This window comes from Panthera onca, chromosome B4, assembly GCF_046562875.1.
Source record: "Panthera onca isolate mPanOnc1 chromosome B4, mPanOnc1 haplotype 2, whole genome shotgun sequence".
Classification (NCBI taxonomy): Eukaryota; Metazoa; Chordata; class Mammalia; order Carnivora; family Felidae; genus Panthera; species Panthera onca.
Genome location: NC_138345.1, coordinates 116296257 through 116319042, shown reverse-complemented (window position 1 = coordinate 116319042; position 22786 = coordinate 116296257). Strand labels below are relative to the sequence as shown.

Below are 22786 nucleotides of genomic sequence, written 5' to 3'. Positions count from 1 at the left end.
TTTTGTTGTTGTTGTTGTTGTTGAGAGAGAGAGAGGGAGAGAGAGGGAATCTTAAGCAGACTTCATGTTCAGCACAGAGCCTGACTGGAGCTCAACATTCACAATCGTGAAATCATGACCTGAACAAAAATCAGGAGGCAGATGGCTAACTGAGCCACCCAGGTGCCTGTAGTTTTTCATTATGATGTAAAGATTTTTCAGTCTTTAGAATATTTTATCCTTTTTTTGTTTTTTACAGCATGTCAATGTCCATTATATGTATATACCATAATATATTTACCCATTCCCATATTGTTGACTTGTAAAATAGTTGCAGTTTTTCTGTTATTATAAAGTTATAAGACATTTTTTTCTAATGATTTCCTTAAGACAGAACCCTAGAAGTAGCATTACTTTGTCAAAAGGTAGGTCTTTCGATACTTGAGTACAAGTTTCTTTCCAGAAAGAATTTTATATTTCATATTTTGAATAGTGCAAGAGTGCCCGTGTGTTTATTTTTTCTTTTATGGATGACTTGAAATTAATAAAAATTTTTATGCCAGCTTTTTGCTCTCTTCCTTTAGACATGTAATAAACTCTTAGGAATATGGTTATCTCAGGAGATTCAGATGCTTGGTTCCTTTAATAAACTGTTCTCAAAAGGTTAAAACCTGGCCCAAATGAGTCCCCAGACAAACACCAAGAGTGTTCTTTTCTTTGTGTCAATTTGTTAAATCTAAAATCTACATTAGACCTGGCTTCTTTATTTTGTTGCCTGTTTCAGGAATGTAGCTTTATGAAAGAGTTTAGTAATCTATCATGTGGAGATTATTAGATTTGTAGTCTGTCTTCAACATTAAATCCTGCTGAGTGTTTCACTGAAGTTCTAAGTCTTTCCCTTTCCAGTTGCTCTATTTCCTATGTCAGTTGTTAGAACTGCCCCGTATTCTTTGTAGTTCCTATATTTGGTGAAGATTTTGATGTAGTGATGTTTGTTTTAAGTGAGAGTATGACACCATTTACATTAAATGTATTGGCTTTTGAAATTATCAATTGGTAGGGCTTCAAAATCTACACGTACTAATATACTATATATAAAAATATACAAATAGTATTTTATTTGTATCATGGTTAAGAGGTTATAGGGATTTGGAGAGAGAAAATTAGTGAAAGATGAGGAAGGAAAAAGGACAAAGAACAAGTCCAATAATCTAAACATATTAAATTAAATGCATATAAATCTCTTTCACACACACACATATATACCAAATTAAATGAGTCCACAGTTGTCTTTTTTTTTTTTTTAAACCTACATTCAGATTTGACTAATGGCCTTGGAGTTTTTTAAATGCCTACTGGTTAAAGCCCACCAGTACATAATGGGTTTAATGACAGTCATTGAAAGGAAAAATTATAATAATAAAAAAATCCCTGAAAATAATACAAAGCAAATTATTCAGAATTCTGATGGTGCATTTTCATAAGAAAAACTAATTTACTGACCTCTATAGTGAAAGGAGTAAGTGTTTTGACAGAAGGATTGTAATCTGAGGAACTAATATTTTTATTTTCAGGTTACATGTGTTGCATGTGACAACAAATCAAACACCATAGAACCTTTCTGGGACTTGTCATTGGAATTTCCAGAAAGATACCAATGCAGTGGAAAAGATATTACTTCCCAGCCATGTCTGGTTACTGAAATGTTGGCCAAATTCACAGAAACTGAAGCTTTAGAAGGAAAAATCTACGTATGTGACCAGTGTAACTGTAAGTAGAGACTATATATTCTCTTTGCTTTTCTAAGATTAGCAAAGAGAAACACAAATGAGAGGAAGCGTAAAAAATTCCTGAAGTAGTAGTTCTGGAAATAAAGTTTGGTAGTTCATCAAAAGAAATTGAGATAGATGTTTCTACTTTATAATTGGCATTTGTGAACTATGTGTTTGTTTTGCCTTCTGATGACATTAAAAGAATTTATCCTATAGTCAATTGTGGAGAGAAAGAATTCATAAAATAAGAAATTTAAACTTAATATATGAGACAGAATAAAGTAGCAACGGGGAATAGTCAAAGGAAAGCATATTATTTAGTACTGAATGTAATGTTTGCTGAGTCTTTTAGCTACATATCAAAACACTGATCTATAGATAATATATGCGTATAAGTGTGTGTATGCATAGCTAGATAATAGGACATAATATATAGGGGGACTGCTGTATGGAAATTGGTTTCATGAAAACAAAGATTTAGTCAAAAACCATCTACTGTCTCTTCTATATTAGTCATTGTTCTAATTGCTATGGATAGAAATAAAATACTTTTTAAGGTACTTACATTCCTAATGGAAGAAACAGACAATTAAGATCTATTATGAGAAACTCTGTCATAGAGGTGAGCACAGGAACCCAGCACTGGGGGATGAAACAGCCATTGCAGTTAAAGAGAAGCATCATCCTCCAGGGAAATTGTATATAAAACCATGACAGATCTGTTGTGTCTTTAGCTGGTGTCTATCTTTTCTATCAATGTACATGTGGCATCTTAGTGTTTATACCATATATTTTCAAGTATTCTTTCTAATTTCCATGTCTGGAAAAAATGACTCTAGAGTTTTAGATACTAAACTTCTAAAGTAATATAAAAGAAATATTGGATGTTCCAGCATTGAAGAAATGTCACATCAATTGATGGTTTTCTTAGAATGGCTTATACTGACATTTTCTGAGTGCTGTCTAATATGAACTCTGTTATAAATATATAACCCTAAGATTTATGAGGTTAGAACAAAATAAACCTTATCAAATTCAAATGGTGACGTATTTTTTTTCTTGGACATAAATGTGAATGGTCCTAGATGCTTTCATCACCAAATCTGGGAATAGAAAGATACTATGAATGAATACAGAATATGATTTTATAATATGTTTGTGTGTGTGTGTGTTGGGCCTACCAAATAAAGGCCTAAAAGAGCTACTCTAATTTAATACATACAGGCAAGTGTTTAAAATTATAAGTCAGGGAGTTGACATCACTTATCTAGCTATACATGGGCCATATATTCAGGGAGACAATCCAAATGTAGGTCTAGGACATTCAGCAGCGCTGGATTCCTGGATGTCAGGAGCAGAGACTTGGAGGAAAGTCTTCTGGTGGCAAGTGGAGATGGCTTAGAGGATAGCCTCATAGGGGACTGGTTCCACCCCGTACAGGAGAAGCAGCTATTGCTGTGACTGGAGTCAGAGCTGCTGTATAAGTTGAAGGACAGCTCCTAGGCATCCAGAGCAAACTTGTAGATAATGGCCCAGCCTGAAGCTGCAGGGTACAATTCATAGGTGAACCTCTAAGAGAAGCAGAGGAGACAACAGAAAGAATCTAAAATGCCACCTGTTTTAAGATTTGTACTAAAATAGCAAAAGCAAGACACCAAGGGAGTCCTCAGACACAGAGCTGGTAAAGGACTGCTGTGCCAGGAAGTGGGGAAGGGTGTTCTGAGCAATTATGAACCTGTCCCCACTGGGATTCTGATTAAATTCAGTAAATGAACTGACCATGATAATTGTTTAAATGAAGAATTTGGGAAGTGTATATTAAAGTATGTTTAGGGAAAGTTTTCTTCTTAATTGGCATAGCCAAATCCATTTTTAAATATTGTAGCACTATATCATTCTGTTGCCTTATTTGCAGGATTATATTAAATCATGTACTGAATTGTGTACATGTCTGTCTACCTTGACTAGCTCTTAAGTTGTGTGTATGCATGTTTGTACTTACAAGTTTTTTTTAGAGCAAGTATGTCCTTATCTCTAGCACAGTACAATGCCTGTGACAGAGAAGATGTTTAATAATACATGTCTAAAGTATTTACTCAGCATTTCTTTGTATCTTTAAATTTGATTCTCATTCTGTCTTTGATATCACAGCAAAACGTAGAAGGTTTTCCTCAAAATCAGTTGTACTCACAGAGGCACGAAAACAGCTTATGGTTTGTCACCTACCTCAGGTTCTCAGACTACATCTCAAACGATTCAGGTTAGTTGTAGTGGTATTATAACTACATGCTTCATTTGTTTGTTTGTTTTAAAGATTTTTTATTTTTTAAGTAATCTCTACATTCAACGTGGGGTTTGAACTTAACACCACCAAGATCAAGAGTCACATGATATACCAACTGAGCCAGCCAGGCTCCCCTCCAACTTTACACTTCTAATTTAATCATTCCTTGTGCTTATCATGCTTTAAAACTTAACACACATAATGAATCAAATTTTAGTAGTATATACTGGGCTAGCAGATGACTTAATAACATCTACCTACTTCTGCATTCACTTATTTATTTACTTACTTTTTAAATGTTTGCTTATTTGAGAGTGTGTGTGCATGGGGCAGAGAGAGAGGAAGAGAGAGAATCCCAAGCAGAGCTCCAGGTGGGGCTAGATATCAGGAACCATGAGATCATAACTTGAGCCAAGATTGAGAGTCAGATGCTTGACTGACTGAGCCACCCAGGCACCCCTACTTCTGCTTTTTTTTAAAGACAAAAAAAATCCTGTCATTATCTCTAGCCTTGACCAGTAAACACTACATTTAATAACTAAACTTCTGATTTGCTTCCCTTGTAGAATACATTGCTAATGAGTCGACCCCTCCCATTTTGGTCTGCTCAGTAATCTTATTCTCCATGTAAGTTTCTGCTTATAGAGTTTAAAATATGCTCAGTGAGGGTGTAAAAGTCTTTATAACTTAGAGGATTTGGCTCAATTGTTTCATTCTCAGAAAAATAAGTTCAACTAAGAGCAGTTAACAAAAACAAAAAAAAATTCTAGTGTTCAGAAATATGTCTAGTCAGGTGAATTAGTTTGCAAAACTGTTGGTTAAGCAAAGCATATGGTTTCATACTTTGTAATAACCATGTTAACCTTAAAGCTTATTCTTCTCTTAAATGACTTTATGTGCTAGGACTTGAAAACTACTGAGACCATGTTTTTCATACATATTGGGTTTTGCTTGTTTAAAGTTTTTTTAATAATTGGGGTGCCTGGGTGGCTCAGTTGGTTAGGGGTCTGACGTCGGCTCAGGTCATGATCTCACGGTTTGTGAGTTCAAGCCCCACATCGGGCTCTGTGCTGACAGCTCAGAGTCTGGAGCCTGCTGTCTCCCTCTCACTCTGCCCCTCCCCACCTCACACTCTGTCTCTCTCTCCTTCAAAAATAAATAAACATTGAAAAATGTGAAGTTTTTTTAATAATTAAAATATTTATTTATTTTAACATTTATTTACTTATTTTTGAGACAGAGGCAGAGCATAAGCAGGGGAGGGGGAGGGAGAGAGAGAGAGAGAGAGATACAGAATCTGAAGCAGGCTCCGGGCTGCTCTGTTAGCACAGAGCCTGACGCGGGGCTCGAACTCACGAACTGCTAGACCATGACCCGAGCTGAAGTCAGACACTCAACCAACTGAGCCACCCAGGTGCCCCAATAATATATTTTTTTAATTCAAACTTTACAGAAGGTAAAGTAAAAGCCTAAAATAAGTATCTCTTTCCTCTCAGTCCCACCTCCCAGAGATATTAACTGTTAACTCTAGTCAGTTATTTTAGTTACTTATTGAAGCTGTTAAAGGAACAGTCAGCAAATAACATGTGAGTGCTGGTTAATGCAAGATGTTCTATATTCTTTGGGGAATATAAAGTAGGTTCCTTTTCTCAAGATTATAGTCAGGCATGCACAGAAATAGTGGTGAAATAGAAATACTAAGTATCACAAATTATATACAAATTGATTTATCAGAGACTTAGAAGAGGGGGTTAGCTGATGTTCCCAAAGCCTCTCTTATGGCATAGGGGTCTTTATATTATTCAGATCTGAGTTTATATGTCATCTCTTTAGAGCAGACTTCCCTGACCATCCTACTTAAAAGTAGAACCACTCAGGGAACCTGGGTGGCCCATTCAGTTAAGGGTTCGCGTTTGGCTCAGGTCATGATCCCTGGGTTGTGGGATCTAGCCCTGTGTCGGGCTCGTGCTGAGCGTTTAAGATTCTTTCTCCCTCTGCCCCTCACCCTTGCTCAAGCTCTCTCTTTTTTTTCTAAAAAAAAAAAAAAAAAAAAGGTAGTACCACCCAACCCTCATTATCATACTACCCTATTTCTGCTTAAATGGCAGAACCCATCACCTGCAATTAGTAGTTTACTTATTTCTCTTCCTCTGCTAGTGGAACAGAAGCTCAGTAAGGACAGGAATGTTGTCTATTTCATTCCTGTATCCCAAGGCCCAGAACCAAATTCTGTGCATAGTATTTGGCCGAAAATATTTACTAAGTGAATGAATGGGGCATGTACAGAAGGAGGAGCACTTTAGCCTAAGGGAGCAACGTGAACAAAGGTATGGAGGAAGGAACAGGGAAGGGTATAAACAAAAGGTTTAGTGAAGTCAGGCAAGACCTGCCATTGTGCATAAAATCAAGTGGAGTGGAAACTGGAGGACTAATTAGGAGGTTAATGTTGTATTCCAGGGCCAGGGAGCATGGAGAGGTAAGAACATAAAAGAGATTCTGTAAAGAAAAAACTGAAAGGACTCAAATTTTGGTTACATAAATTGGTACTGAATCGGCTACTGTAAACTGTTAAAGAACTTCCTGTTCTTCATAATTGCTGCTTTAACCTGGTATTTGAAGCTTTCCTTAGAGTTAAACCTGTTTGACTCCCTTTCCATCTTCTGCCCAAAACATTTTTGACCCTTCATGCCATATTTATTTCTGATTCAGAGATTTTGCTTATGCTGCCTTTACCACTTTGTCTTTCTCCTTTTTCTTCATCTTTGAATGAAGATTTGCCAGTGTATAAAATATATAGGATATATAAAAGATAAAAGGGAGAATGGGATTGGACAGGGGCATACAGGAGCCTCTGAAAAGGCATAAGAAATGGAACGTTTCTAGTACCGTAAAAGCTCCCCACGTGTGTCTCCCGGTCTATTCTCTCCCTTCTCTTTGAAGTAAACCACTGTGCACTTAGGGTATAGTGTTATCTTGTTATCATTTTACTGTATTTCTTTTTTTTGTTTGTTTGTGTTTTATTTATTTTGAGAGAGAGCATGAGTGGGACAGAGAGAGAGTGAGAGAGAATCCCAAGCAGGCTCCGCACTGTCAGTGCAGATCCCAAAACAGGGTTCAAACTCACAAACCTCAAGATCATGATCTGAGGGGCGCCTGGGTGGCTCAGTCAGTTGAGTGTCCGACTTCAGCTCAGGTCATGATCTCATGGTTTGTGAGTTCAAGCCCCACGTCGGGCTCTGTGCTGACAGCTCAGAGCCTGGAGCCTGCTTCCGATTCTGTGTCTCCCTCTGTCTCTGCCCCTCCCCTACTTGTGCTCTGTCTCTCTCAAAAATAAATAATCATTAAAAATTTTTTTTAAAAATCATGATCTAAGCTGAAATCAAGAGTTGGACACTTAACCCACTGAGCCACCCAGGCACCCACAATTTACTGTATCAGCAGAAAAAAACTGGGTGCCAAATTTATCAATAGGAATCAATTGTCTATTTAGATGGCATACAAGTGTTTATTGAGCATTATTAAATAATGTAAGGTTTGAATTTTATGGTTAAATAAAATATAAACTTGTGAATGATAAGAATTATAGGAACTTACGTTAAGCAAGTGCCTTTTTTTTTTAACGTGCTTGGTCTTCCATCCTGACTAAAGGTGCACTGGATGTAGGATTTTTCATACATTTCATGGGGAAGGATTGGGATACGAGTCTTAGTCCATTTAATTTGCAAGTCTCACCTTTAGTTCCATACCAGTTTATATTGTACTGATACCATCTTCACATATTTTGACTTCACAAAACCTATCTATATTCCTTTCTCCTTTGTCTACTTATTTTTATCCATCATAACTTCATGTTTTAGTACTTTAATGCTATTATATTTTCATCAATGGCTGTCTTTTGTCTCTGCACCACAGTACCCCAAGCTGCATTATAATCCCTTCTAAGAACAACCATGTATTACATTATTTTCCCTTGTAGCACCAGCTCATACTCTGTGTATGATAAAAACATTGTTTGCCATGTTTTGATCTAGTACCAAGAAGGATGACCAACAGGCTGGGAAAAGGACAGTATAGAGGCACTATTAGAGTTCTATCCCTAATGAGTATTTTGCTGACTTACAAGGAAGGGTCACAGTTCCTTTTTTTTTTTTTTTTTAAGAGCTCTGAAGTGTTCTGAAGAATTAGAGGTTTTGTTCTGTTTTTTTCTCCACATCTGGCCAAGAAGGATCCAGAGTATGTTTCCCAAGTACAAACTCTAGCTTCTGGGGTATCTCCCTTATGGTGTGACAAGGCAACAGAGAATTAAAAACCTTTTGGTGGGCACCTGGCTGGTCAGTTGGTGGAGCCTACAACTCTTGGTCTTGGGGTTGTGAGCTCAAGTCCTTTGTTGGGTGTAGAGATTATTTAAAATCTTTAGGGGTGCCTGGGTGGCTCAGTCAGTTGAGCATCCGACTCTTGATTTCAGCTCAGGTCATGATCCTAGGTTTGTGGGTTCCAGCCCCGTGTCAGGCTCTGTGCTGACAGTGCGAAGCCTGCTTAGAATTCGTTTCTCCCCTTCTCTGCCCCTACCCCACTCGCACTCTGTAAGTCTCTTTCAAAATAAATAAATAAACCTTTAAAAGATTTTTTTAATGAAAAATAAATACAATCTCTAAAAAAAATAAATAAAAATTTAAAAACCCTTTGGTACTTTAAATTAATCCATTAGAAGGGGGAAACTGCCACAGGGCCATAATTTCCTTCCTATATTAATTTTCTTCCTATATTATCATCTAACTACAGAAGGCAGATACTTTAAAACCTGACTAGACCTGTTTAATAAGCCTAAATTCTTCCATTTATAGCCACCTTCAGCATTGAAAGGATTTTATATTTACATTATTTTACATATGATACTTTGTATTCTATACTGAGACCTATTATTATGACTGTCTGAACCTGGCACATGTTTATATTCCATTGATTTTTTTTTTTTTTAAATAATTTTACCCTGGTTTGTTCACAGGTGGTCAGGACGTAATAACCGAGAGAAAATTGGTGTTCATGTTGGCTTTGAAGAAATCTTAAACATGGAGCCTTATTGCTGCAGGGAATCCCTGAAATCCCTCAGACCAGAATGTTTTATCTATGACTTATCTGCTGTAGTAATGCACCATGGGAAAGGATTTGGCTCAGGACACTACACTGCCTACTGCTATAATTCTGAAGGAGGTATAGATGGGTAGATGGGGAAAAGTATTTTATCTTGGGTCAAATTTTGAAGCTGGAGTTCAGGATTTACAATTTCTAAATTGACCACTAAATCATCTTAAGTGAAGCCACTTGACCTTTTGTTTTCTTTCAAGAATACTTCTATAGTTCATAAAAAAACTGAGAGTTTGTGCAGAAAATGGATATTTTCTGCAGGATTGTAGTAGTTTTGACTTTCAAAGGCTGTAGCAATAAGATAGTAAGAATGGTTGCATTAATTCAGTGCTGTCTTTTTTTATATAATTTTTTTCATGTTTATTTATGAGAGAGAGAGAGAGAGAGAGAGAGAAAGAGCACTAGTGGGGGAGGGCAGAGACAAAGACACAGAATCCAAAGCAGGCTCCAGGCTCCCAATTGTCAGCACAGAGCTTGAACTCACGAACTGTGGGATCATGACCTGAGCCGAAATCGGACACTTAACCAACTGAGCCACCCAGGCACCCTAGTGCTATCTTTTATTACAGGCGTTATTTCTAAGGGCAAGTCCTCTGTTTACTGGTTTCATCTAGTTAATTTTGCTAGAGAACAGACCATCTAATACACTGGGATCACAGATACTTAGAATAAACTCTGAGTTTAGGTTTTAACAAAACTCACTTTAATTTACTGCCTCCATGGACCCTCAAGGACAGTCTTCATAGGTAACAAGTGACTTAGGGTTTTTTTATTTCCCTTCCTTACCTACTATTGAACGAAGACTGAGCCTCCACATTCATACCATTTCCCTTCACCCTACACAAAATAAACACAAAAGACGTGTGGACAGAAAGCCCACATAATCCACGAAGGCAATTAATTTAACAATAAACTACCAAGAGTGAATTGTACACTGTTTGCTTTACAGTATGACTAGTAGCAAAAGCATTAACTGGTAAAATGATACCTGGAATTAAAGATTGTGTCAGGTGAACTAATCAGATTCTTTAACTTAAAACTACTTGTAGAATAAAGGTAGATAAATCCAGAGTAACATACTGCCCAAACTATTTAAAAGAAAGGAGTTGGCTAATTATTTTCCCTTCAAAGAAACTTTAACTCTTACTGAAACTAATACCTTTAAATCCATTTTAATTTATACTAGAAACTTCTAAAATTCCTTTATAAACATTAAGGTATATTTCTGTGCTTCACTCTAGGGTTCTGGGTACACTGCAATGATTCCAAGCTAAGCATGTGCACTATGGATGAAGTATGCAAGGCCCAAGCTTATATCTTGTTTTATACCCAGCGAGTTACTGAGAATGGACATTCTAAACTCTTGCCTCCAGAACTCCTGTCTGGTAGCCAACATCCCAGTGAAGAAGCTGATACCTCTTCTAATGAAATCCTTAGCTGATCCAAAGACAGTGGGGCTTTCTTCTTGTGATTTTATATATACTTTTTAAAAGGGCTTACAATTTTGAGCTTCATTGTTTTAATTTTTTACTTAGGATTCAGTGCACAGTTTCTACATTTTGTATCCACAACAAAACTGTTTTTACAGAGACAAAATTAGCATAAACATGTATGACAGCAGGTAACTAAACTTTTCTCAAGTACTTGGGAGTTTTAAACTTTCAGTGTTTACTTCATACTGGCATTACTTCTTTTATATTTTCATGTCTTAATTGGCTCAGATCATGAATTTGTGCAATCTTTTACTGAAGTTCAGGTGGCATCATTTTATACATTTTTTATTTAGCTTTTGTAGGTATTTTCTATACAAATTCTTATTAGGTGGAAATTAGATAGTCTTCACTAATGATATTACCAAAAAAGAAAAAATTTCTTTCAGGCCATTTGCATAGTGAAGTTACCTTTGCCCCTTGAAGGCAGTTAAACTACTACATTCACTGTGAAATACCAAGGTATTACCTAAATACTCATCGGTCACACAAATTGATACTCCTGAGGCTTTGTGTGTTACAGGACTCAGAACAAACATTCCTTTGGTTAAAGGAACTTCATTTTTTTCAAAAATGTATTAAGTTTTAATAATTGTTCTTTATTTGGCATAGTCAAACTTCATACAAATGAAAATGACAGCTTTGTAAGTAGTATATTTAAATTACTTCAGTACTGTGGACATGAAAACAATGATGGCTCAGACTTATAATGATTTGTTTGGCAGCAAACAGGTTTGTCCAGATTCTAATAAAGCAGTCTTATCAAAAATCTGAATTCAGCAGTGTATTATGGTAAGCAAGTACAGTTTAACTTGGATATGAGGTTTTTTTGTATGTTTAACATTAGATCTCTTAAAAGCTTTGTACTGTATCATATCTTGAGATTTTTAGTTTAAAGGAAAAAAATAAGTCTTCTTGAAGAGAAAAAATTGCTTAGGACAGAGAAGATAATTGTTCAAAATTGGCAACTGGGCAAGATGTTCAGCATCTCATTTTTCTAAATAATTTTTCTAAATCTCATTTTCTAAATCGGCTTGGATTACTCACTCTTGCTCCGATTATGTGAAGACTAGGAACCTCAGATGTTCAAATACTTGGCCCTTTTAAAAAAACTATCTAAACTTCCATTTTATTATATGTTATGAAATACTCTTTGCTCTTCCCAAATAATCTTACTAGATCTCTTTAAAATCCTACTGCTGCTAATTTATCATCCACTAACCTCTATAGATCAGCTATTTCACATCTTAGCTCAGTGTTAACCACTGGAAGATCATTTATTCTTTTTAGGTTTGCTTGTAGGTTAAAATCTTCATGAAAGATAATACCCTATAGAATGCTGTTTTTTGCCAGTGTTCATCTATTAAGTATAAGCTTGAAAAGGACCTCTATTAGCAAATTTTCCTTAAATTTCAGAGAGCCAAGTTGCTGGGGCAGCTGATGATGAAGTGCAATGAGAATTTATCACTGAACAGACAAGTCATTTATGCCAAAATACAGCCTGAGTATTAAATGGCTAAAGTTTAAAATCTTTCACTTAATTACCTATGCAAGTTGTTACCTCAACTGTTAACGTAATTATACCTCATTAAAGATTTATGTGGTCAAGATACCTGAGTCTAGCCTTTTTTAATTTCAAGGATTACTTTATACTTGGGTAAACTGCTATACACTTTAGCACCTGGTTTTAGGGAGATAATTTAAAGACAACTCTGGAAGATCTGCTGTTTGTAATGGTATAGATGTTTCAGTACTTATTTCAATATAAAAATATATGAGAAAGAAAGTGACTTACCCTTTTTTTTTTTAAAGGTATACACACCTATATGTATGCATATAGCTTTTTTTTTTTTAATTTTTTTTTTTAACCTTTATTGATTTTTGAGACAGAGAGAGAGAGCATGAACGGGGGAGGTTCAGAGAGATGGAGACACAGAATCTGAAAAAGGCTCCAGGCTCTGGGCTGTCAGCACAGAGCCCGACGTGGGGCTCGAACTCACAGACTGTGAGATCATGACCTGAGCTGAAGTCAGACGCTCAACCGACTGAGCCACCCAGGCGCCCCGAGCCTTTTACTTTTTAATCCCTCAAAACTAAAACCTAGGCGGAAGACTGTGTGTGAGGTCAAGGGGGTATATGGGAACCCTGTACTTGATGCTCAATTTTGCTACAAACCTAAAATGGATATAAAAAGATGTATTAAATTTACAAAACCAAAACCTAGCCAATGAACAGAAACTTAAATTTCTTATTGTACATCTTAGTGTAGACTTCTACATTCGGCTAAGTTGATCTAACAAAAAACAACGTGTTTTGGTTGTAAAATAATTTACTAAAGGCACTATTTGTTAAACATCAACTAATAATTTGTTACTAATAAGGTACATCATTGTAAACATAACAAAATGATTTCAAGAGATACATGGCTAGTAGGTAAACAATACAATGTTTTTAAGTGACAGCTTTCCTATTTACAAGATCATATTTCTTCCAGCTATTCCAGGGGCATGCAGCGATGCTACTGCTCACAAGAGTTACTAGGAAGAGAGCTTGGAGGTTATAACTGGTTTGAGATCCCTACTGCTAAAGAGAGGTCTTATAATGCTCCAATATTCTTCATTCACAGGGTAAATTATAAAACTCTTGAGCACAGAAATTGAGATACTTTATATCTCCCACCAAAACACATCAAAGTAGTATGGACTCAGAACCCCAAGAGAACTAGCTGGAGGGCCCAAGCCCTATAACATGTCTAAGCATGAGCTTGTGAGCTCTGCCACTAGCACATCACAGAAACTGGAGAAAATAATCTGAAAGTAGCTATTGAACATTAGCACCATAATAAACATGGCTCATATAACTGAAAACTAGATTGTTTACCCCACAAGACAACATTTATAGCTCTAATGCTATATATATAATAAATGATCTAAGTACAGAAATCCAGTTTTTCTTCCTATGAGAAAAACATTAAACAAAATACAAACTAAACAGCATCCCAGAGGCAGTGAATCTTATTGTGCTAAAGCATATACAAATTAAGGCTTTACCTTGGTACATAAACAATTTTGAAATTGTGTTGGAACATCCCCAACAAATCGGTTACAAAGAATTCAGGCAATTTGTTCAAGAATCTGTAGTGGGACTCAGTTTAAATAAGTAAATATTAGGTATCTTACATTCAACTTACGCACTTAGCTGCCATAATTAGTGTAACTGAAATGCCACTAGTTTTTAATTCAAGCCAGTCAAGGGGCAGGGTGAATTTGATTCATTAATGGAAATGCCTAATAGTTCAACTTAACGTTTCTAATTATAGCAAGATCCAAGTATGGGAAGTTTTCCTGTTCTAGTGTTTGTAGTCTTAAATGCCCTTTTGGTTTATTGAGCAAGCTGAATACATTTCCTGATAAAAACTACCACTGGATAAAGGATCTAAATGTTGAGATTTTACTAAATCAAGGTTTCAAGTTGGTACAATGTTGTCTACTAGGTCATGTTTCAATTAATCTTCATAATGTCATGGGAAAAAAATGAAAGACAAAGACTAATATGGTTCTAAAAAGAAAACAAAGGCAAACCATTCCTAAAGCTTTATATTAATTTGTGAAGATTTTCCCACATTATGCATGTGTAGATCTTGTTTTAGCCATTATGTCAGAAGAAAAGTTTCAGTGTAGAGGTCTACAATCCAGATAAAAGGCTCTACATTTCCCTACGTTAAGTTCAGCTATTTCCTGTGCAGAATTATAACCACAGACATTGAAATGTAGCTCTCAGATCTGAAAATGTCTTTATTTTTTAGAAAATGGATTCCAGGAAGGTTAAAAAGCAATACCAGAGGGTATAGGTGCAGAATTGGATGTAGTCATTCAAAGCATTCAATTAAGAATATGGCAATATAAATATCTGAAAAGCATCTCTTAGGTGTTTAAAACAAAAAATGTGTAAGTCATTCCTAACTAATTTGAGCTTTATAGCATTTCCTAGATGGGAAAAACAGTTAACATTTGAAAGTCCTGAAAGCTTTTTCCTTGGCTAATTACATTAGATGGTTTGCATTTGATCAAAGTCCTTCCTTTTTAAACATGGATAAAAGCATTACATAGGTCCACTGTTAAACAGACAAACATGTTGCAAATTAATTGTGGTATAATGTACTCCAACAAAGCTTAGAAAATAAAAGATGTTGAGGCGGCTTTGGACTAAGTTTAATAGTCATCTCCTCTGCTGACAACTTCTTTACACGTTGGACGCAACAGTATGGTATGTTCAAACTGTGCTGTATATGATCCTTTAATGTCACATAATGGTGGATATGGATCTACAATGCCCAAGTCACACAGATTCTTCAGAGCCATCAAGTATTTACTTTCTCCCAAGCGATCCAGCCATCTGCGGCAGAAGGCAAGGGTGCCAAAGTTTTCATTGATGACATTTAACAAGTGTTTTGTTCTTGGAAGCCTAAGAGGAGAAAATCCAAAATTAACAGGTGACTAAAAAGTTACCAACTCATTTTCCCCATTAAGGAAAACTCATATGGTAGCTGTGGTTTTACTTGGTAATTAACTTCAAAAAACTTTTTGTCTCTTTCAACATTCAAAAGTCAGAATGTATAACAGCCCATACCTAATTATAGATGGCAGCTGAATGGGAGACCACCTGAAGACTATCTTACGTATTTATTTATGTGTCTACACATGTGTGTGTTAAATTCCCAGTAGAGACTCATCAACAGTATTATGGTGGTTAATTTCCTTTTTTGTGCACCAAGCTGAAAGACCTGCACATAAAGGAGGTATAAATCCATCCTTCAACCATCTTCTCCAAAAAGTTTAAGGGGGAAATTAAGGTAAAAATAGAAAGTTTATCAATAGGAAAATATTAAGAACAAAAACCTAGAAATGCCAGCAAAATGATTCTCTCTGAAAGTATTAACAATTATTAGAAACTGGATCTGATGAGAATACTTGCCTATATCATTTTCATCTCAGTTAAGATTTTTAACAGGCCAATTTCCTTGCTGTATTATAAAAATCCACACAACTTACTGGTAGGCTATAGAACTGTACATTAATGAATATACCACTGTGAACGTTTGTCACATTTTTAAAAATGCTACTAACTGGGAAAAGAAGCTTAATACTCCTATAAAAACAACAGTCTCTCACCTTATTGGCACATGTCCAACATCAAAATTTTTCATATAATGTGAGCATTCCATATCATCATGAACAACGCCTTTTCCTGTGCTTCCAAAGGTTTCAATGGCATACACTTCTCCTTCCTAAAGAATATGTAAGGTCAAGGGGAGAGAAGAAAAATTCAGAACCAATTAAAATTGCCATTTGTCAACTTCAGGCTGAGGTTATTATTTACTTCATATAAAAAACAACATGAAATAACCCCCTGGTAGTCATCCACCCTTCCTTGCTTTATCTCCTTACACTTTTTGGTCTATGTCCTCCTATTGGAATGTAGGCTTTATACAGGCAGGGAATTTTATTTTGTTCACTACTACATCCTCAGTGACTACTAAAGAGACTGGCATCTAAGAGATGCTTAGTAAATACTCATTAAGTGTTGAATGAACAATCCTCTGACATACCCAACTTCCATAGCTGACTGAGCCCTGGCCTGACCAGACACAATTTGCATACTTGCACAGACCAGTAAAGATGGCAAGTTAATTTTGCTCAACATACTATATACTCAACTATCACTAACTTTAGTTTAGGAAAAAAAAAATCAGAATGCTTCACAATAAACACTTTGTATGTATGGCATACATACCTCCATTCTTGTAGCCTCTCCTCCTTTCACGATGGGCACTGTTTTCCCAGCATGTATTCTATACGGCCCAATTGAATGTCCGTTTAGGTTACGGATTGGTTTCACTGGCATAATAGGAAAACAGTTATTCAAGGTTTCCAGAAGCACAAACAGATCTCTTGGCTTTCTGGCACAGAGTTCAAGCATTGATTTAAAAACGATATGGCACTACTAAATAACCTCGCATTGACATAGTTAAATACAAACTGGAAAACTAGCAGAATATAGAAAAGATGTTAATTGCAATTTACTAAAAACTAGAAGGGAGTAAAGGGGGATGATGGGAAAAGAAAAAACTATGTGATGAGGTAACAATGGGGGGTCATCTAAGGAGGTATTGTTTTTCATTCGTTTTTAACTTGTTTTTTTTTTTATTTAATCTCTACGCCGAACATGGGGTTCAAACCCACAACCTTGAGATAAAGTCACACACTCCTTGGACTGAGCCAGCCAAGTGCCCTTAAGGAGGTACTGTTAATATAAAGTTATATTACACAGTACATGTCATGTACACAGTGATTACAAACAAAAAATATTTTTACAGTTATGGACCAAAAGGTAATGTGACAATGTGGATACTGTGTCGAAATGATAGGATGTAAAACCTTACATTTTTTTATTTTTTTCACAAACCAACTCATACAGTTTTTTCTTCAGTTGACAAAGGCGGGGGCTGAACTTCCAGTCCTAGGGCTTGAAGATCCCAGGACACAAAATGAATCTAGCAGGACTGCCACCAGGGTGTAGAAAATTCCAGAAAGCTTTGGCCTACATAATGGAATCCACACACCTCCCTATCTTAAATTTTACAATTATAGCACATTCCAAATGTTAATAAGGAAAATCCAAACAACTCCAAGGTCTTGAGACCAATTACAGAACAAACTGTGGTATATTCATGACAATGGAATACTAAACAATAAAAATGAAAGGTTGGGGATACACTAAAGAACAACAAAATAAAACCTAAAGAAAAAAGAACAACAGGCACAATTATATACATATTGTTTTATTATTATATATGTAAAAGTTAAGCACAAATATACTGTTGTTTAAGGATGCATAGTTAGATACTAAAGACATAAAGAAAAGCAAATGTAAATACTTTAGCACTCAAGACTTTGGTTTGCTAGAGGAAGACTGCTATAATTCAAAAGAGTATACAGAATTGAAGGGCTTTTGGAATGCTGACAATATTCTACTTCTCAAGGGATAAAATTACATAACTTTTACAATTGTTTAACTGAATTTTTGTGTTGCATGTATTTTCAGTGATATTCCACAATAAAAATGGTTTAAAAAAAATCTATCTCTGCAGTGCTAGAATTCCAGGACGAGTTGCCTTTCTTTTAAGGCAGAATTAGGTAGCAAGGTTTTTTCAACTCTACAACAATGAAACAATGACAATTATATTGATTGTACTGTACAAATGATTGATTTGCACTGATGTTTACAGGATTACGGATTTGTGAGCAACAAGGACATACACCATCAGGTTGCAGAGGAAGAATACCTTCTGCAGTTGGTAGAAACACAGTAGTCTATCAGTATCAACAAGGTCAGGCTAAGAATGCTAAATAAATCATGTGAATTTACAGAGGTCAAGGAGGTATGAATGTCTCTGCTCAGATGACTACAAGGGAGAGACAGGATTTGGTTAAAGGAAATGTGGGAAACACTCCTTAAGAAAGTTATTAGAATAAATATACTCACTAAAAAATAAAAATAAATAAAAATAAAATTAAAAAGTTATTAGAACAGTAGTTACAGAGAGCAGTGAGCACAGATCAGGAAGGACAGTGGTTAGACCCTGAGAGCTGGGAAAGCAGCACAAAGCACAGGTGACTCTGGGACTGTGTACCTAAGGCAGTGGCTGGGAAAGACCAAGAGGCAAAGGGAATAAAGATTAAAGAAAAAACACACAAGGAATTAACTGGACTCCAAATTCTGAACTCAACTTAAAAAAAAAAGGTGAAGGGCTCATCAATGGAATGAGTCCCTGGCTTCTTTTTAAGCCTCAATTTGACTTAGTCACAGAAAACCAAGTCTACATTTTGGCCATTCTCAAATAAATCCCTGGGTATCTTATCAGCTACCACCGCAGCTCGGCAAGAGTTCCCACCTAGTGACCACAGTTTTCCTAATAAGATGAAGTTATTTTCCCTCTTTATATTCCCAGGAGATAAAGAAAGCACTCAACACTACTTTGTAAAATTAATTCTGCAAGAGGTCACATGCATTTCAAAATAATATTCATTTTTTAAAAACATACCTTGGTATGTCTTCCCATCTATTTCAACCTCATAGGATTCCATAACTTCTTGGATGGCCTCACCAACATCACACAGACGGACATCAATTCCAGCACACTAAAAACAAAATGATATATATACTTGTTACTCAAAATGCATAATTTTATTACAATTTATTAGTATTCTAAAATAAGGGACAATTAGATAAACTGCTTTGTATATTATAACTTCCTTTATAAAACCTTTGGTATATTATACTAGAATTGTTCACTTAAAACCCTAAGGGCAGTGGACCAGTCTTACATAATCCAAAGACCTTCAACAGGCTATAAAATGCTCAAAATACATTGAATGAAATTGTGCTTCCAGTTCACATACCTTTATTCCAGTGTTAGTGGCATCTTTTACAGCTTTTAATAATGTATCATATTTCGGATTAAAAGTAACAGTAAAAGCACAGTCAATAATCCTACCTGAAAGAGAAAATTCTTCTTTAAGTTGATGTATCAGCTAGTCAATTTGTCTACTGCATCTATTCTATTAATCTGCCTAGTTAACATGCAAATAAAACGATGGGCTCAAAAGAAGGCAGCAGTCCAAGTACCCACACAGCATTCAAAATCAAAGTGAAAAAAAGTATAAATAAGTTAAATAAAAGTTTCAGAATGCAAAGACTAATTCCAGGGTCAGTATGTAACATTTCAAGATAGCACCAATATAGTACTAACCTAGGTGGATAAGCAAAAATATAAACAGAAACAAATCAAAAAGAGAAAAACCTGGGGACTAAGGAACAGTAATGTGGGCAGAGAAAATGTAAAGGTCTATAGACGCCAATCAGTGCAGCTTCTGGAATTTAGCAAAACCTCAGGTAAGTACTTTATCTGAACTTTATTTTCTTTATCTGAACTTTATTTCCTCACCTAAGTGAGATAAAAGGTACTCACCCAACAAGGTTTGGGGGCAGAATTTAGAAAAGCTAGCAAGTATATAAAGGTTGGTAAACTTAAACGTTCTAAGTAAATGTGTGTTTTTCTTATTAACAGATAAATTTCTGAAACAACATGAATAGATAAACAAGATTAATTTCTTCTCACCTTGATACAAAGAGTTATAAACCTCAATTACCCAATGGTTTGCATTATACTCCATGTAGTAGGATACTTAAAAGTAAATCTCAAAAACTGGCTCAACACAACTCTACTGAAAAGTGAGGCATAAAGAAGAAAATTAGGAAGTTCAAGTACCTGAGCCCCATCTAACATAGAGAAGACTACTTTTTTCTGGAGGTGGGGGGGGGGGGTGGGGGGGGAATTATTTCCAAAAACTCACCACTTATATGTGTTCCAAAGTCTATCTTACAGATGTCATCATACTGTAATACTGTTGTGTCACCAGCATTTGGAGTATAATGGGCAGCACAGTTATTTAGAGAACACCCAGTAGGAAATGCCAGGCCTGCATTTAATCCATTCTCTTTAATTAGCTTTCGTGAACAGTCTTCCAACTTTTCACTATTTAAAAAAAAATTATTTACATTTTTATCTTTATATACCTTAAAGGTCATCAGGTCCAGAGAATTTACTAAAACTCTTAAGTTACTTTCTGGGAAAGATCTGGACAATTCCTGGATGTGAATGACTAATAGTTCTCTGATGCTATGAAAATAGTAGCTCATTTCTAAAAGATAAAAGATTAAAAAAATTCAATTCCACTAGAAATCTAGAGAAACAGAACCACACAATCCACTTTTAACTTAGTTACCAGGAAGTGAGATTCTCCACTCAGACTAATATAAATGTTGATTACATTTTATTTGCTCAATGTTGCACATTTAAAAAACTGTCTGAATTAGAGAACTGTTGCCTTTTATAGCTAATTACTACTCGAAAGGAAAACTAGAGACAAAGTACTTTTATTGGTTTCTTCATTGCATTGTAACTGTTTTGTGACCAATAATTTTAATACAAATTGTTAGATAGCGAAGTAACAGACTTCCAAACAGAAAGTAAGAATCAGAGTAATGTGTGCATTTGCACATATAAATGTACAAAGTACAAAATAGGGTGGTTGAGGTATAAATGTCCTCTTATGGTTTCCTCATTACATTTACAGTATAAGAACTCATATTTCTAGAACCCTCACATCAAGTTTAAGCAAAGTAGTAAGAAAGCCAAACATTACAACTGGAGAGTTAGCACTTAAAAAAAATTTTTTTTTTATCACATTCTTACAAAAATATATTCCTTTTACCAGATTTCGATCATTGTCATCCCAGGCTTGATCCAGCTCATAACATATTTTCTAACTTGTCGATGTGCTTCTGCAGCTTCTCGAAAATCATTCCAAATCTCTTCACTAGCTTGATCTAATGCTTTCTTTTCTTCGCTTGTAGTTCTCCAAGCAGCTGTTCGCCTTTATAGTATGTATAGCATAGTATTAGTCACTTTAGAAACAGCAGATAAGCATAAAAGCTGAGAGATAAAAATACACTAATATAAGACATTTTAGATAAAAATGTCACACATTCAATTTCTTATATTAAACATCAGCAAAGTTTCTGAAATATGAGTAGTCACACACTTGCAATCAAGCCAAATCAAGTTAAACCTTTTTTGTAAGACTCTCAAAGTCCTCAAGTGAAATTTCATTCATAGTCAGAGACTAAAACTTTGCCACACAAAAATAACACAAAAAGGAAAAAAAAAAACAAAAACAGAGAAGCCAGAAAAGAGTCCTGGAAACCAAGCAGTGGAAGAAAAAAAATTATCCTTCCACTCAAGGTTACTCTGAGAGACTTCAAAAGACCACACCAAAAATTAACGTTTAATTTCATCAACAGGGTAAGTACTAATATGAAAACTTGACCGGAAATCTACATATACTTTCACCAAAATATAAAATATTATGTGCTTTTGCAGGATCTAATTGTACATATATGTAAGAGGCGATTCTCCTTGAAGGATATGGCTCATATTTGAAAACTGCCAGGGGTAACAAACATTTTTTATTCAGTATCTGGGAAATGAGAATATACACTGACTCCCTTTAAGCAGCACCTTTCAAAAATAGTAACTTTTCAAATGAAAATCTTTTAAAAAGTTCTTATAACTTTCATACATTACTGGCAATACTGAACACACAGTTCACAACTCAGTGATCACTGAGGTATAAATTATACTCAGTATAAAGCGATGCCTTCATTGGGGCACCTGGGTGACTCAGTCAGTTGAGTGTCCAACTTTGGCTCAGGCCATGATCTCACAGTTTGTGGGCTGGAGCCCTGCGTGAGGCTCTGTGCTGACAGCTCAGAGCCTGGAGCCTGTTTCAGATTCTGCGTCTCCCCCTCTCTCTGCCCCTCTCATGCTCATGCTCTCTCTCTCTCTCTGTCTCTCAATAATAAATAAACATTAAAAAAAAAGTTTTAATTTAAAAATAAAAGAAATAAAGTGATGCATTCAAGATTACTCCTATTTTCCTCAAACTATGGCTTGCAGGCAAATCCAGCCTGGTACGTGTCTCGTAATCAAAATTTTACTGCAATACAACTATGTCTATTTGTGTACATACTGTCCATAGGTACTTACGTGCATGCTACAAAAGCATAAGTGAGTAACACTCATGGCCTGAAATATTTACTACATGGCTCTTTATAGAAAAAGTTAACATAACTGCTCTAGAGTATGCCCCTAAATTAATGTTTCCAAATACTGTGAGTTCTTGGTCGTTGTCAAGTTATGATTACTTCCTACCGCAACAGCTACCTGTGTGCCAACATCTAGCAGCTCTAATTTGCTACAATGACACAAAGGGGCCATCCTATGTCATTTTAGGGATACTTAAGCATCACAGAGGCTTCTTTGGCTTATTTTCTGTTTGGAAATGTATTTTGGATTATATACTGACATTATAAAGAAATATTGCAGCACCATCTGTTAAGGTCAGTTTTGAACACCACAAATACTTAAATGTGTATGAATTACTTTTAATCGGAATAGTGAAGATTCAAGAGGCAATTACAAGTATTCAAAG

General features: G+C 35.6%; 2 protein-coding genes across 11 annotated transcripts in view; one reads left to right on the top strand and one right to left on the bottom strand.

The window, feature by feature from the left end:
• Positions 1–12280, top strand: part of USP44 (ubiquitin specific peptidase 44) — a 55040-nt gene extending 42760 nt beyond the window's left edge. For 8 of the 9 annotated variants that reach the window (XM_060656720.3, XM_060656718.3, XM_078449600.2 and 5 more), the window contains 4 exons: positions 1554–1749; positions 3903–4011; positions 9041–9246; positions 10422–12280. In XM_060656720.3, the coding sequence (XP_060512703.1) occupies positions 1554–1749; positions 3903–4011; positions 9041–9246; positions 10422–10621 (711 nt within the window). In that variant the 3' untranslated portion in view covers positions 10622–12280. The remainder of the gene's footprint in view (positions 1–1553; positions 1750–3902; positions 4012–9040; positions 9247–10421) is intronic. The other variant, XM_078449601.1, reaches the window with a different exon arrangement.
• Positions 12281–14446: 2166 nt separating this feature from the next.
• METAP2 (methionyl aminopeptidase 2) overlaps positions 14447–22786 on the bottom strand; it is a 29054-nt gene continuing 20714 nt past the window's right edge. For both annotated transcript variants that reach the window (XM_078449602.2, XM_078449603.2), the window contains exons 5-11: positions 21008–21169; positions 20087–20268; positions 19133–19227; positions 18775–18871; positions 16464–16567; positions 15842–15957; positions 14447–15134 (exon numbers count right to left, since the gene is read on the bottom strand). In XM_078449602.2, the coding sequence (XP_078305728.1) occupies positions 14882–15134; positions 15842–15957; positions 16464–16567; positions 18775–18871; positions 19133–19227; positions 20087–20268; positions 21008–21169 (1009 nt within the window). In that variant the 3' untranslated portion in view covers positions 14447–14881. The remainder of the gene's footprint in view (positions 15135–15841; positions 15958–16463; positions 16568–18774; positions 18872–19132; positions 19228–20086; positions 20269–21007; positions 21170–22786) is intronic.